The 14,901-nt window shown below is 50.6% G+C and overlaps 1 protein-coding gene across 2 annotated transcripts in view; it reads right to left on the bottom strand.

The window, feature by feature from the left end:
• Positions 1–2,467: 2,467 nt before the first annotated feature.
• Ppp5c (protein phosphatase 5 catalytic subunit) overlaps positions 2,468–14,901 on the bottom strand; it is a 29,393-nt gene continuing 16,959 nt past the window's right edge. For both annotated transcript variants that reach the window (XM_050132194.1, XM_050132192.1), the window contains exons 4-13: positions 9,480–9,601; positions 6,755–6,820; positions 6,362–6,460; positions 5,513–5,618; positions 4,964–5,106; positions 4,802–4,889; positions 4,102–4,142; positions 3,828–4,006; positions 3,070–3,151; positions 2,468–2,987 (exon numbers count right to left, since the gene is read on the bottom strand). In XM_050132194.1, the coding sequence (XP_049988151.1) occupies positions 2,925–2,987; positions 3,070–3,151; positions 3,828–4,006; positions 4,102–4,142; positions 4,802–4,889; positions 4,964–5,106; positions 5,513–5,618; positions 6,362–6,460; positions 6,755–6,820; positions 9,480–9,601 (989 nt within the window). In that variant the 3' untranslated portion in view covers positions 2,468–2,924. The remainder of the gene's footprint in view (positions 2,988–3,069; positions 3,152–3,827; positions 4,007–4,101; positions 4,143–4,801; positions 4,890–4,963; positions 5,107–5,512; positions 5,619–6,361; positions 6,461–6,754; positions 6,821–9,479; positions 9,602–14,901) is intronic.

Here is a 14,901-nt window from a genome sequence, read left to right as displayed (position 1 = left end):
TTTGGTTTTTGAGACAGGGTTTCTCTGTGGTTTTGGAGCCTGTCCTGGAACTAGCTCTTGTAGACCAGGCTGGTCTTGAACTCACAGAGATCCGCCTGCCTCTGCCTCCCAAGTGCTGGGATTAAAGGCGTGTGCCACCATCGCCCGGCTACAGGCCTGCTTTTAAAACTATTTCCTAGGCATTCTTTGGTACTGGACTTTGTCGTCTTTGCAGGCCCTCACTGGTGGATTCTGGGTAAGTGCTCTATAAATGAGCCAGGATGTCCCTAGCTCCTCTTGGCTTCTTAGGACTTCTCTGCTGGGTATGCTATGATTCTGTCAACTAGACAGAACCCTAGAGTCACCTACGAGCCCTGCTTCTGGGTAGATCTTTGAGGCTATTTCCGGGGAGGATCAAATAATGATTGAAGAGCCGGGCAGCAGGGGGCCCATCCAAAAATCCTTTTTAGGCAAGCTTTTTCTGAGGACAAAGTTGCCTGCCCTTATTTTTCATTTTAAACATTTGTGTGGATGGGGTGGGGATGGAGGACAATTGTGTGTGAGGGGCTGGGGTGTTGGCTCTGTCCTCCCACCATGTTGGTCTCAGTGACTGAACTCAGGGAGGGATCAGGCTTGGTGGCAAGCTCCTTTGCTAACACTGAGCCATCTCACTGGCCCACACCGTCGATGCACTCAGTTCTCAGGCTCTTCAGCATGCAGATGGCCGGCCACTCTGGAGGTTTCCCCTTTTATGACATGCCCCATTCTGTGCCTTTAGAGAAGGCTGGCCCAGCACAGTTTCTGTGACAGGTAAGGTGTAAGGGCACAGTAAATTATGGGAAGCTCATGGATTGAATAAGCATCTAGAGAAACTTCCATAGACCAATTTTGAAAAATTTTATTTTGTGGTTGGGTGGTGGTGACACACGTGCTCGGGAGGCAGAGGCCAGCCTGGGCTACAGAGCTTCCAGAACAGCCAAGGCCACACAGAGACACCTGTCACATGTATCCCATAGCATGTGAGGCCAGAGGGCAACTTTAAGTAGTCAGCTCTCTACTTCAGCTTTCTGAGAGCCAACTCGGGCCATCAGGCTGGCCCGGCAAACGTCTGATCCACTGAGCCATCTCACCGGCCCTGACAATCTGAGTTAGCGTTAACTGGCAGAAAGGGCTCTGGGAAGGTGGGGTCAGGCTGGTACAGCTTGAAGGCAACTGTCCTCAACATGTGATCCCCAGCCATGATGCTGCTGTGGAGAGGTAGAAGACCTTTTGGACATGTGACTTAGCTACAGGATGCAGGACCTAAGGGTGGGCCTTGAGCATCATAGCTGCCTCTGCTTGAGGTCTGGTCTGCTTTTTGGTTCCTACCATGTGAGCTGTGTAAACTCCTGTGGCCTTGACACGGTACTGCCACGCTGCCTTTCTTGGTGTGCTGCAGCTCTCTTCTCAACTGTGACTGACAACCACCCCTGAGCTGCTTGTCAGATGTCCCACTGCAGCATGGAGAAAAACAACACTTGCTATAGACGGGGGCAGTCCTGTGGGTGGGGCTATGGAATTTTTTAGTCGTATAATCCATCATCCAGCACGTAAAGAAATACCAGTTACAGCCGCTAGCCATAATCTCAACTATAGACGACTTAAATTTTGGCACCACTGAACTGAGGTCTCAGGGGTCTCTGGACCTACAGCAGCAACAGAAGAACTCTGCGGTGGTTTGAATAGGAATGACCCCATAGATGCATGTATTTGAATGCTTGGTCATAGGGAGTAGCACTATTAGGAGGTTGGCCTTGTTGGAGAGGAAGTATGTCACTAGGGGTGGGCTTGGAGGTCTTAGAAACTCAAGTCTGTTCAGCGTGTCTCAGTCCCTTCCTGCTGCGGTGGATCCAGATGTAGAACTCTAAGATACCTACCTCTCCAGCACCAGGTCTGCCTGTATATGGCTATGCTTCCCATCATGAAGATAATGGACTAAACTTCTGAACTGTAAGCCAGCTTCAATGAAATGTCTCCCTTTCTGTGATTTCAGCGTCTCTCTGCAGCAATAGAACCCTAACTAAAATAAGCCCCCAAGCTGGAGAAACAACAGCTTCTTAGGCTGGATGGCTCCCCCTGCCGGCCTTAGTCACCTCTGTGGCTCCAGTCCTTGCTTCTTTCCCCACTGGCACACAGAGCACAGCATAGCAATTGTTGGGCCCACACATTGAACACGCCAGGTTTGCTACGCAGTAGGAGAGCAGAGTTCAGAAGAGCTCCGTGCATTAAGTGGTTCCCTGCAAAGCTCAGCTAAGTGCAGAGGTTTCTGAACGGGTCTAGGTCTCAAAGCCTGTACAGGCCTCAGCAGAGTCGGAGGATGCTTCTGTCTTCTGTGGTCGCTCTTAGCCCGCAATGCCCACCTCACTGTGAGGAATCCCGAACCAAACTGGACCCACCTTACAGGGGCCTGTGCTTGGTGGACTCGTGCTAATGTGAGTCTGAGATAAGGTTTGACTTACAATAATGACTTTATTTATTTAACATATTTAATTACAGAACATAAAATAGCTGGGGGTGGCCCAGCCTCGCCCCACCCTGAAGCTACCAGGAGGAGGCCTCCCTGATGACCCTCATTTGGGGTCTTCCTATGGTAGGGCCCTATTGCTTTACCAGGGGAGGAGCCATGCAGATGAGGGGGCAGGACCTTCTCTTGGTCCCACCCCCACCCAGGTTGGCCTTCCTCCAAATGCCCAAGCTGTGCCCTACCCAGTCTCGACTCCTCCTTCCTCTGACCAGGAGCCTGTCTTCGGCTGCCCCGCGCTGCCCCCACCCCCTCTGCAACCTAAAGGGGAATAAATACAAACTTTACAAAGTAAAGGGGGTCCAACGTTGCCCTGGGGCGGGGCAGTAGGCCGAAGGCAGGGCCATCCAGCTGGGCAGGCCGTGGTTCACTGCTGTGGGCAGCTTTACATCATTCCTAGCTGCAGCAGCGTGTTGGCATATGCCATGGGCTTGACGTTGGGGTGAGGCTGCAGCAGGGGCAGAAGGACAGTCAGAGGATCCGCCCACACGCAGCCCCTGTCCAGGCAGCCCCTGTCCCAGGCCACTCACCACTGCTGTGAATTGGTGGAACTGGGGCCGCAGGTCCGAGCCCTGGAGGTGGATGTAGGAGGCTTTGTTTCCCATCTGGTCACTGCAGGGACAGGAGAAGAGGGGCTAGAGATTAAGAGAAGGGGGAGGGGGCTGCAGGAAATTGAGAAAAGAGATGGTGGAGGCAGAGAAGAAACCACATTGAAGAGGGCTGAAGGAGGAAAGCCATGGAAAAGTGGGGGAAGCAGAGGCAGGAAGAGGCAGTGGGGGAGCCTGGAGACCCATCTCACCACTACCCAAACCACTGGAGGGACACAACACCACCAGGATGTTACAGCCTAGTCCAAGAACCAGAGCCTATACAGCCCCATGGCTTCCTCTACACATACAGAGTAGGGAGAACATGAACTCATAGGAAAAGGCCTCTGTCCAAGGGAAGAGGACCTAACACTTGGGACTGGGGAGCAATGCAGGCCTATAGGTGTTCATTACAGTAGCATGTATCTACTCTTAGTGTCTTTCCTTTCCCTTTTCCCTCCTTTCCCTTCTTTTCCTTCCCTCCCTCCCTATGGCAGAGGTTTTACGTGAGGTAAGTTAAACCCCAAACCTGCCCCAGTGGTTATGCCTGTAATTCTACTACTTGAGAGGCTTGCAAGAGAAATGCCATGAGTTTGACACCAGTCTGGACTGCTGTAAGGCCTGGTCTCAAAAGCCACACAGACATAATCCATACAAATAAACCCTGTAGTCCAGGCAAAGGGGGGAAGAGTAAGACGCACCAATAGTTGGGGGCAGAGAAGACAGTGACACAGCGGCCACCATGGGCCACCTCATAGCCCTCAGACTTGACTTCATGGCTGCGGATGATGTAGTCCAGTTGGTTCTCCTCCAGGAAGGCCTTGGTGACATCAGGCCCAAACTGGCAGCTCACACCCCGCTTGCTGACTGAGCGCCCGTTCTGGTAGGAGCAAGGGAACAGGAGACTCTGGGTGACTGCTGGCCTGGCTCCACCCCACCACGCAGCCCACACCCACAGCAAGACACCAGGCTCACCTGTGGCTGGGGATCTGACCACAACAGGTCACACATGGGACCTGGGGGGCAGGGAGCAAATGTCAGAGACTTGTCTGTCTCCCAGGTTGCACCAGATAGGTGCCTACCCCACAGTACAGACTGGTGGTGGTGGTAGTAGGATCTGGTGGGGACATCACTGTGGCCAGGGCTCAGGGCATGCACACAGTTCTGAGCTGGTCCCAGTTTCCCCAACATCTCTCATTCAGTCTATTATAAGCTTCTTTCCATCCAAAGCCTCCTGTGACTCCCCACAGCCCCAGTAGCAAAGCCCACATACCTACTATGGTCTGTAGCTCTTAGGATGCGGCCTCTGGCCTATGTTCAGCAGGAACATCTGAGGGCCAGCCCTATCCACTCCACCCCTTCACTCTCTGTCTTCCCCCACTGGCCACACCCTCACCTCTCTTCTGGTGTCACCTCAAATGTCACCACCCTGCAGAAGCCACCCACACCATCTATGTCCTCAGTGACAGTCTCTGGGACTTCAACAGGTGCCTTAATTCCTCTTTAGGGGGAGGGGAGAAAAGTGAGTGACAGGTGTGTGTCATGAACTCTGATGTTCACCGGCTGGCACAATTCTACTCATTCAGGATGCAGGTGGGAGTGGGCCCCATGCTTGCCATGGGCATAAAGTCTATGTGAGCCCAGGTGCCCCTCTCTGTGCCAGGGGCCCATTCACCTGAGTCTGGCGGCTGCCGATTCCGCTCAATCTTTCGGATGTCATCCAGGGTGACGCCATCCTCACTGAACAAGCCTCCATGCATGATCTGAGGGAGGCATGTGTCTGTGAGGAAAGGTGCCCCTCCACCCCTCCACCCCAAACCAGCACGTGGCTCCTCACCAGCACTTTGCCGTTGATGCACTGGGCCAGTGGCAGCCACTCAAACACCTCACTGAAAAGCTCATACATCTGGGCTGTGTATTTGGCCTTCACCTCGCCCTCGAACCCGTAGATCTGGTTCATGTTGTCTGTCTCATGGTTGCCTGGTCATAACAGAGGGACAGGAGAGGCCCCCTCAGCCTCTAGGTTATCATATACCTACCTGGCAATCTCAGGTGTAGACTTAGGGACAAGACGGTATTTGCTCAGAGATGGCAGGCTGGCACTATGTTTTGCAAATAAGTGCCCACCTCACTACTCAGCTTGAGTTTGTATTAGATTAGTGTCCCCAGGGAAGCTGTTCACACCCACTGTGTGTGAACTAGGAAAAGGCACCCTCCCCCCGACCTCCTGTCCAGCACCTGCCAGCAAAGGGCACAGCGAAGCCCCACACCGGGCTGTCTGTGGCGGGTGCTGCAGCTCACCCGACACTGCTAGGGCAGTGCACAACCTGCTCAACCTTACTTGGTGGCCCCAGGGCAGGGTGTGTGTGTGTGAAACACTCCTCACCTCGAAGAAGATGAAAATGATCTGGGTACAGGAGTTTAAAGCCGAAGAGGGTGAGGATCACTTCAACAGAGAAGGAGCCGCGGTCCACAAAGTCGCCATTAAATATCTTTCTTGTTAAGAAAAGTGCAGGTAGCAGATGGGCCAGTAGTCCTGCCTGTCTCCTTGGCACCAAGGCTCCTGTCAGTGCCTCCAAAGTGGGTGCACCCTTGCCCTGCCTTTAGACTGATGCCACCCACCCCAGGACGGCACCAAGGGCCCACCCTCACCTGTCTTGGGGAAACCAATGGCATAGTTGAGGCAGCCAGCTCTTCCCCAAGAGCAGTCCTCAAACCAAAGGAGAAATGGGACAGACTTTCCTCCCAAAAGCACAGAGCCCAGGGGCCTTACATGGTGGCTAAATATCAGGAAAATATCCCATGCCAAACACGAGTACAGGCTGGGTTTGGCGGTAAATGTCTACAACCCTAGCAAGCGGGAGATAGGAGACAGGAAGCTCAAGACCACCAGGAGCTACACTTTACAGTTTACCTCCAAACAGCCCCAAAGGAAACAATACAAAAATGTGACAAACACCCGGAGGCTGGTTTCGCTCATCTGCTTACCACATTCCAACAACCCTGTGAGGAAGACCCTGTCACCCCACGGTATAGATGAGGGAACTAAAGCAGGAGATGAGACAGCCTGTGGGAGCGGAAGGGCTGGGTGGACACTGCCAGGGTCTCACCCTGCAGCAGAAGAGAAAGACCCGGGGCCTGGACCTGCAGTGACCCCAGTAACAGTAAGATGATGGCCCTGGTGTTCTTCCTTAGTGGGGCTCTGCCCTTTCTACATGGGATACACGGAGGATACATAGGGGTTGGTCTCTGAGGGTAAACCGTTGAGCTCAAATATGTTGAGGAGGTCATAGAACTGGCCATGGGTGTCCCCGCACACTGTAATCTTCTCTGTCTGGAAGAAAAGAGGCCACCGGAGAGGGAGGGGCCCAGATAGAGATGTGGGGAGGGGGCAAAGGGGAAATGAGGGGAGAGGTCACAATAGACCAAGAAAATTCATGCAGGACACAAGGGTAGGGGACATGACAAAGAGGAAGCAGACAGCCGGGAGGGGTGTTAGGGACAGAGAGAAAGAAGACTGCGCAGGTGGGTTTCTCAGGCCCTGAGCTGGGTGACCTACCTACTGGACTCACCCTCCCGGACTACATGCACCCGCCCTTCCACCCTGCACCCACAGCATAAGACGCACCTCTTTCAGCGTCGTCTCCACCAGAGTGCTCAGCTTGCAGAGGACTTCTTTCACCTGTACTAGGATCTGGAAAACAGGACAGCTGTAAGTAGAGCTGCTTGGGGTGGGAGTACAAGGTACTGCCCTTTCAAGGCCCTGGGAAAGCCTCAGCTGCTCAGGAGCTACTGGGAAGGTGTGGACTACTGGATGCTAACCAGGAACAGAGGTGGCCCTCAAGAGGTATTGAGTGGCCCGAGTGTCAACAAAACATCATGAGGAGTGTGTGTGTGTGTTTGAAAGATGGCTCAGCAATTAAGAGCACTGGCTGTTTTGTTTCTTTTTTACAGAAGATCAATTATTTTTGATTTCCAGCACCCACACAGTGGCTCACAACTATCCACATCTTCAGTCCCAAAGGATTCAGTGCCCTCTTCTGACCTCCACAGATATTGCACATAGGCAGTGTACAGACACACGTACAGGCAAACAATCTAAACATCACTATCATTTCACAAGGATCTTGGTTCATCTTTTAAAATCAACAGCATTAGGAAACACAATAGTTGGTTCACAGTATAGGAAACTTTAAAAAAGAACCAACCTAGAGCCAGGGAGATGGTTTAGTGGGTAAGAGTGCATGCTTGGTAAAGATCTGAGTTCAAATCCCCAGGGTGTGTGTGTGTGTGTGTTATCTGTAGTTCCAGCACGGGGGGTGGGGGGGGGTGGGGTGGGGTGTGGGCAGAGGCAGTCAGATCCCTGGAGCTTGTGGGCTAGCCAGCCCAGATGAACTGGTGAGTTTCCAGTTGAGTAAGATTTTGTCATCTGCCGTTCCCCAGCACCTGCAAGTGTGTATTGCATGTGGATGGTGGATGCTTACATGCATACACAGAGCTAGACTGGACACGTGTCATAAAGTTCCTTAAAATATAAGCCTCTCAGCTGGGTGGTAGTGGTGCATGCCTTTAATCCCTGCACTTGGGAGGCAGAGGCAGGTGGATCTCTGTGAATTTGAGGCCACCCTGGACTATAGAGCAAGTTCTAGGACAGGCTCCAAAACTTACACAGAGAAACCCTGTCTCAAAAAAACAAAAACAATACAAAACAAAACCAAAAAATCAAATAAACAAAAAACAACCCCAAAACAAAAACCCAAGTCTCTCTCTGCAGAGAAGGGGGAGGTGGAGGATCTTCTACCATGTAGTGGTATTGGCAATTTGAGAATCTGCCTAAGAGGGTGTCCTGGGATACACCTGTAACCCTGGCAGGTTAAGTCCAGATTCTTCTTTTGTTTTATTTTTCAGACAGATTCTCACTTACTGTGGATCTTTAATGGTCTAGAAAGCCTATGTATACCAGGCTGGCTTGAATTCAGAGATACATTTGCCTCTACCTCCCAATCTGGAATTAAAGGTGTGCACAACCATGCCCTGCATAGCCTGAAGTATATAGTAAGACCTTGTCTCAACAAGCCCTTCAATAACCTTAAATATATTTTGGGGAACCCCAGGAGAAATGAAAACACTAGGATATTTGTCAATGTTACTTTCACACACTGAACACGACCTTGAGAAAAGTCAACTGTGTTTGTCAGTGATTTAGATTTTACGTACAGCCTGTGTGTTGTGCACATTAGTTGTATTTAGTGTTCCATCATGGGGACAAGTGAACACACCAGAGTCCTGTAAGTGGATGTCCTTGTTTTAGGATACAGGTTATAGTGGCTGCAACTGAGTCTCAACTAGTTCTGTTAAAAGCAAGGGATGGAGGCCCCACACCTGTAAGAAGTATGTGGCTGTTAACTGTTCATCTTTCAACTTCCATGTATGTTTAACAATTTAAAAAAAAAGTGGGGAAAAGAAAAAGTGTCATTAAACAAACAAACAAACAAACAAACAAATAACCCAAAAGCAACACTGGAGGTGGTCACTCAGGAACCTGCAAAGAACTGTTGCTCTTGCTGCCCTAAGGACAGGAACAAGCCAAACAGCCAACATCACAATCAAAAAGAAAACTAACAAATCCACCTGAAACCCACATGCACAGAACCCTGAAGGACACACCACCAACAGCGATAACAGCCCCTTCGTGGGGCAGTGGGGTGAGAGCTGCTCAGGCTAGTGGCAGGTGGCTCCTGTCAGGGCTAAGTACCAGGGGAAGGCAGTGATCATAGGCGGGCTGTGATTCCATCACCGGGGAGGCATATGTGTGGCTAGCTCTGTCATAGAAATGACTTCTACTGGGGGCTGGAGAGATGGCTTGGTGGTTAAGAGCAATCAATAGCTGTTCTTCCAGACAGCTTGAGTTCAAATGTCACAACCATCTACAGTGTGATCTGATGCCCTCTTCTGGCATAAAGCCATACACGCAGATAGAGTACTCATATACATAAAATAAAGCTTAAAAGGGGGACGGGGGGAAGGGAATGACTTCTATTATTTGAGAACTCTCCCAACCATGAATGTCCTCTTACTGAAGCCCCCAACTTGGGTCAGCCATGCTCTTTAAGAACTCCTCTTTCCAGTGCCTTCCGGAAGGTCTCACTTTTGAGCCTGGGTCTGCACTTGTGTAGGGCACTGCCCGACACCCACAAAGGCTGGGGTATTGGATGCGGACAAGTGGTAACCCTCAGCACGGTGCCCAGCACACAGCACTGGCCTAGGAAGCAACAGCGTTCACACCATTCTTCTCAGTCTGTTCAGAGCCAAGCCGGCAGGGGCAGGCCCATTCCCTGGTCTCAGTGTGTTACCTGATAGGCACACTTCCGGTGCAGTTTCTTCTGTTCCTTGTACCACTGCATAAGTTCTTTCATGAAGGTGATTGTCACTTTGCCATCCTCAAGCTTGGGCCCGCTGTATTCATCTTCAATGGCTGGTGCATGGACAAGGGGATTAATTAGTGGCTTCAGCCATGGAGGGGCAAGAAGGGGAACCTGGCCTAAAGGGATGGGGTGAGGAGATGAGGCAATGAAGATTCCCATGATGCCTCAATGCTCCGAGGTCTTAGGGTCAGTCCACAGCTCCTACACTCCCTGACTCTCTGGCCAGTTCTAAACAGTGGCTTCTTCCTCTGGAGAGCTGTTTCCCTGCCCTTTGTCCCACATTCTAAATGAGTGGCTAAGAGGGTGATTGCCAAATAATCTCTCTTCAGATTCACAGCCCAGAGCACCTGGTGACCTTCAGGTGACATCAGAATGTGGGTCACTCCTCCTAGTCCTGTGCCTCCAACACACAGCATGGGGACTGCTACTAGGTCAAACTGCACAGTGGTGTGTCCATCAAAGGGATGGTGGGCACCATGGCTCCAGAAGGCAAAATTCACTGTGAAAATACTCTGACCAGAAAAGATGACAACACACGCCCTGAATGATGAAGACCCTGACAGGTTGTGTCTGGGAGGAAGACATGCTAGCTCCTGTCACGCTCTCAGGAGGCAGGCCCTCAAATATAGCCTGGCTTCCCTAGCGACTCCTGGCTCCCAGGCTTCTTCAGTGGTGAGCAGATGGACTTCAGTCTGGTGGCACAATGGTTAATGTCTAACTCATGCCTAGTCTATGTAGACAAGTCCCTGAAAGTATGCCGAGTCAAAGGCAGAGACCTGGCAGCTCCTAGAGGTTGCTGGAGGGCGGCCCCCATGTCCGCATGCTTTCCCTCTGCAGCTCTTCATGCCGAGACTCTATAACAGACTGGTAAGCATCCTTCTGGGTTCTGTGAGTCACTCGACAAACTAATGAAACCTCAAGAGCGGACCGTGGGAGGCCTGATTCATACCCAGTGGGTCAGAGGCATGGTCAAAACAAATCTGGGACTTGAAACAAGCAATGCCATGGAGGCAGCAGGTTCCACATAAGTATGGCACATACATGCCTACTCACAAGACATGATAATCAATGAAGGCTTTTCAAAAGGGTGTGTGTGGGGGAGGAAGCTTAGGGTCGCACCTCAGTTTGTCAGAACTGATTTGAATCAGAGCAATCTGACGATGGTACCCAGTACAGACTGAAGGGTCTGGTTACTGGTGGAGAAATCTGCATACGGTCTTGGTGACCAGGAGTCTGTGCTGACTGCTGAGTGAGATGAGGAAAAACTGCTCTGCTGATATACTGTCAGCACTGGTGTCAGAAGTAGAATTTGCTAGGATGGCCCTGGCTCACAGAAATGGGTCTAGAAGGAAGAAGATAAAGAGGGGAAAGGAAGGAATCTGACTTCTGGGTAGCCACGTGGTCACCCACTGTACAGGGCCACAGTTGTGCTGTGCGCTCTCCTAAGAAAATGTGATCTGCTCAGTTTCCTGGTCAAAGCTTTCTAAGATGGCTAAAACTGCAGCAGAGTGTCGGGTCTGACGCTGGCCTGAAACCAACTTCAGCCTTCAGCAGCATCTGGGAAAAAGTCACACAGGGGCAACAGACAGCACCTGCAGGACCTCTGGTCACCAAAAATAAAAAGAAGGACTAGAGGAAGAGCAAGACACTTCTGAGAGCAGAAGGCCTGGTGTGAAGGAGTTGTCTGTGACTCCATTATCAGCCTCCCAAGGAGCCTCCCTGCAGTGGGTTCTGAAGGTTCTGTAGGGCCCTGGCTGCCTCAGAGTTCTGCAAAGCAGAGGACATAAACACCAGGCCATGTGACAGTTAGTGCTAGTTGCCCACTTTACAGAGTCCAGAATCACCGGGAGATGGGCTCTGGGCATGTCTACAGGGGGATTACTGTATTAACTGAGGTTAGGGAAGACTTGCCAGTTGTGAGTGGCACCAGTCCCTGGCTGGGATCCCAGATCGTGGGAGCAATATGATCAGCTGCTTCAAGTGACTTGGCTTTCCTGTAGACATGGACTATACCCTTAAACTGTGGGCCAATGCCCCTTTTCTTACACCACTCAACAAGGTATTTTATCAAAGCAACAGGAAAAGAAACTAAGACAGACTTCTATGGAACAGCCTGCCTGGTGGGTCAACCAGAAGCTACTGTAATAGCTCACTTTGAAGGGGAGTGCCTGGCTCCCCCATCAGCACTGAGTGGAAGGATACCACAGAGGAGCAGCTGATTTGTTTCTCGTGCAAGCCATAAGGGGTTGGTGTTAGCATGGACCCTCACTACCCCATGGAACTTTACAAAACCAGTTCAGAAGTTTTGCTAGATCTGGGCTCCCTATTCCTCTTGTAGGTCTGAGAGATGCTATTAAAAACATCAAGCAAATAAACTAAACATGAAGAAAGAAGGAGGAGTTCATCTCAGGAAGGGAGAAGCGCTGAGGGTTACTAAAAAAATAAAACAGGGCCAGATGTGCTGGTGCATGCATGCAATCCTAAAACTTGGAAGGCTGAGGCAGGAGGATTGTAAGTCTGAGGCCTTCTTTAGCTTCACAGTGAGAAAAGATGAATAAGGAAAATGAAGAGGAGGGAATGGCAAGGTGGCTCAGCAGGTCACCAAACCTGATGACCTGATTTGACCCCTGGGACCCACGTAGTGGAGACAGCTAGAGAGCCGGCTCTTCTCAGGTGTCCTCTGACTTCCACCCTCACCATGCACTGACAATCGTAACACCGTGGATACGAGAGCCCACGTGCACTGTGGTAAAGAGTGTGAAACCTGGGGCTGGAGAGTGTTGGGGACTGACACACACACACACACACACACACACACACACACACACACACACACACACAGACACACACCCAAACCAAGAGAAAAATGCTCTCAATACAACATGTCATCACAGCTGGGCTAGGGCAAGGGGCCCTTGCTAGAGGCGGAACATTAAGTGAGTCCACAGGTATCTGCTCTACTTATCCTTGTTTGGAAATGTTTAACCTTTCTAAAACAGAGATTACGGTAAAAAATCTGGTCTGGCTGGGTGATGGTGGCACCCTTTATTCCCACTTGGGAGACAGAAACAGGTGGATCTCTGTGAGTTCAAGGCCAGCCTGGTCTACCAAGTGAGTTCCAGGACAGACTCAAAGGCTACACCCTGTCTAAAAAAAGAGGGGGGAAAAAAAAGAAATCTGGTCTGATATTGCCTCGAATAACAGGCATATTAATAACAATAAAAGTTAGCAAGAATCAAGATTTAAAAAATGAAGCTAAAGAGCAGGTGTCTTGGCTCAATGCCACCACTCTACCCCGGGACTGCAAGCAGTAGATTAAAGTTAGAGGGGATGAAGAGAAACCATAACACCCTGGATATGAGAGCCCACGTGCACTGTGGTAAAGATTGTGAAACTTGGGGCTGGAGAGTGTTGGAGACTCGCCTCGACAAAAACACCTCTTGCCAAGGAAGGGGCGTATTATGGTATGTACAGTGTACCTTGCTAGGCAATGTCTTCCCTGTTAAACAGAAGTGTGGAGTCCACACTCTGGCATGAACTGGGCATGCTGCCCAAGCCACCCAAGCCCACGCCATGTGCTGCAAGGACAGGAGGGCTAGCCTGGGCACATTTCTGTGCAGTGGCCCTAGGCATAGCCTTGACTGGGGCTTACAGCAAAGACTCTGGCCAGAAGAATTCAATGCGAAGGCTTTCTCTACTTTGCTGTGGGACAGTGACTGAGGCTGTCCCTGTGCTGAAGGGCATAACCCACAACTTCTGGTTAGTCACTCCAGGAACAGCAGGGTTCACAAGCAGCACCCAAGGCGGCACTACCTGGAAAGGCAGGGAAGGACCCTCAGGAGCAGGGGACCTCTCCTCAAGGCTGACTCTGAGGAGCTGGGAAGCAAGGGAACAGTTCTGCCTGGTAGCTAAGCAGTACCACAAACTAGACGGTACTGAAACCATATCTGTATCTGTGCTGACACACATTCTGGAGGAGGACAATGTAAACCTGGCCTGACAAAGGGTTGTTTATTTGGAACACAGACCAGGGAAGGTTGGAGGAGCTCACTGAAGCAGGAATGGTCGATGCCCATCAGCAGTTTCCAGATATCCCCAGTACTCATGCTAGAAGGCCACCTGCTCCAGGAAATGAGTGGACATGGGGGCTGCAGCATGGCAAAGATGGTGGAGTCTAGATGTGTCCACTCAGGTATAGCTCGACTACTGGTAGCTATGGGACAGAGTCCTGTGGAAGAACATCCTGAATAGCTGGTGAGCTGGGGTGATGCTGGTGGCCTCAGGAGCCTACAAATGGGCTGTGACAAGACTAGATGTGGACACTGTCTCTGGAGACTGTGGCTTTGCTTGCCCAGGTGGAATGGAAGACAAACGGCCAGAGCGTGCTCGGAAAACCAGAGAATAATGCACAGACAGATGTGGGTGACAACTGTCACCCGTCCACACCAAACGACAGTACAGGTCATAACATCTAAGCCCTGGCTGGCAGGGAGATACACTCCTTGGAGCCAGCTCACCAGAGAATAGGTACTGGCACCCAAAGGACTGGCTGGCTAAGTGACTTACCCTTGAAACCCCTGCACTTGGGAAGTTGAGGCAGGAAGATTTTTATGAGTTTGAGGCCAGCCTGGACTAGAAGTGAGATCCTTTATGTCCTTGCTCCTCATACACACAAAAGCCCAGACTCACACACCTGAGAAAAACCAAAGGAGCCTGTGATTGGATCTGCCTCTGTCATCTGGAAGTTGGGGGTGAGGGGGTGCTGTGAGCACATAGTTCTTGTCAAGAGAGCCACATGATCCCACTGTTTTTTCCTATTCTTAGCCCCCTTCTCTGCTTCCAATGCTGAAGCACTGTCACAGAATACTGGAGTTGTGGCAGACTCCTAGGCATGATACTACCTGTGGTTTTAAACCTTATGCCTGCACAAAACTCAAATCCAAATGGATCAAAGACCAATAAAGCCAGCCACACTGAACCTTATAGAAGAGAAAGTAGGAAGTACACTTGAACGCATTGGCACAGGAGACCACTTCCTAAATAGAACCCCAGCAGCACAGACACTGAGAGAAACAATTAATAAATGGGACCTACTGAAACTGAAAAGCTTCTGTAAAGCAAAGGACAAAACGACAGCCTACAGAATGGGAAAAGATCTTCACTAACCCCACATCAGACAGAGGTCTGATCTCCAAAATATATAAAGAACTCAAGAAATTGGACACCAAAAGATCACATAATACAATAAAAAGAAAAAAAAAATGGAGTAGAGACCTAAACAGAGAACTCTCAACAGAGGAATCTAAAATGGCTGAAAGACACTTAAGGAAATGTTCAACATCCTTAGTCA

This window comes from Alexandromys fortis, unplaced genomic scaffold (assembly GCF_014885135.2).
Source record: "Alexandromys fortis isolate MF-2015 unplaced genomic scaffold, M_Fortis_MF-2015_v1.1 scaffold_408, whole genome shotgun sequence".
NCBI classification, from domain to species: domain Eukaryota; kingdom Metazoa; phylum Chordata; class Mammalia; order Rodentia; family Cricetidae; genus Alexandromys; species Alexandromys fortis.
Note: the sequence above shows the minus strand (reverse complement) of the source record. Positions and strands in the feature narration are given on the sequence as shown.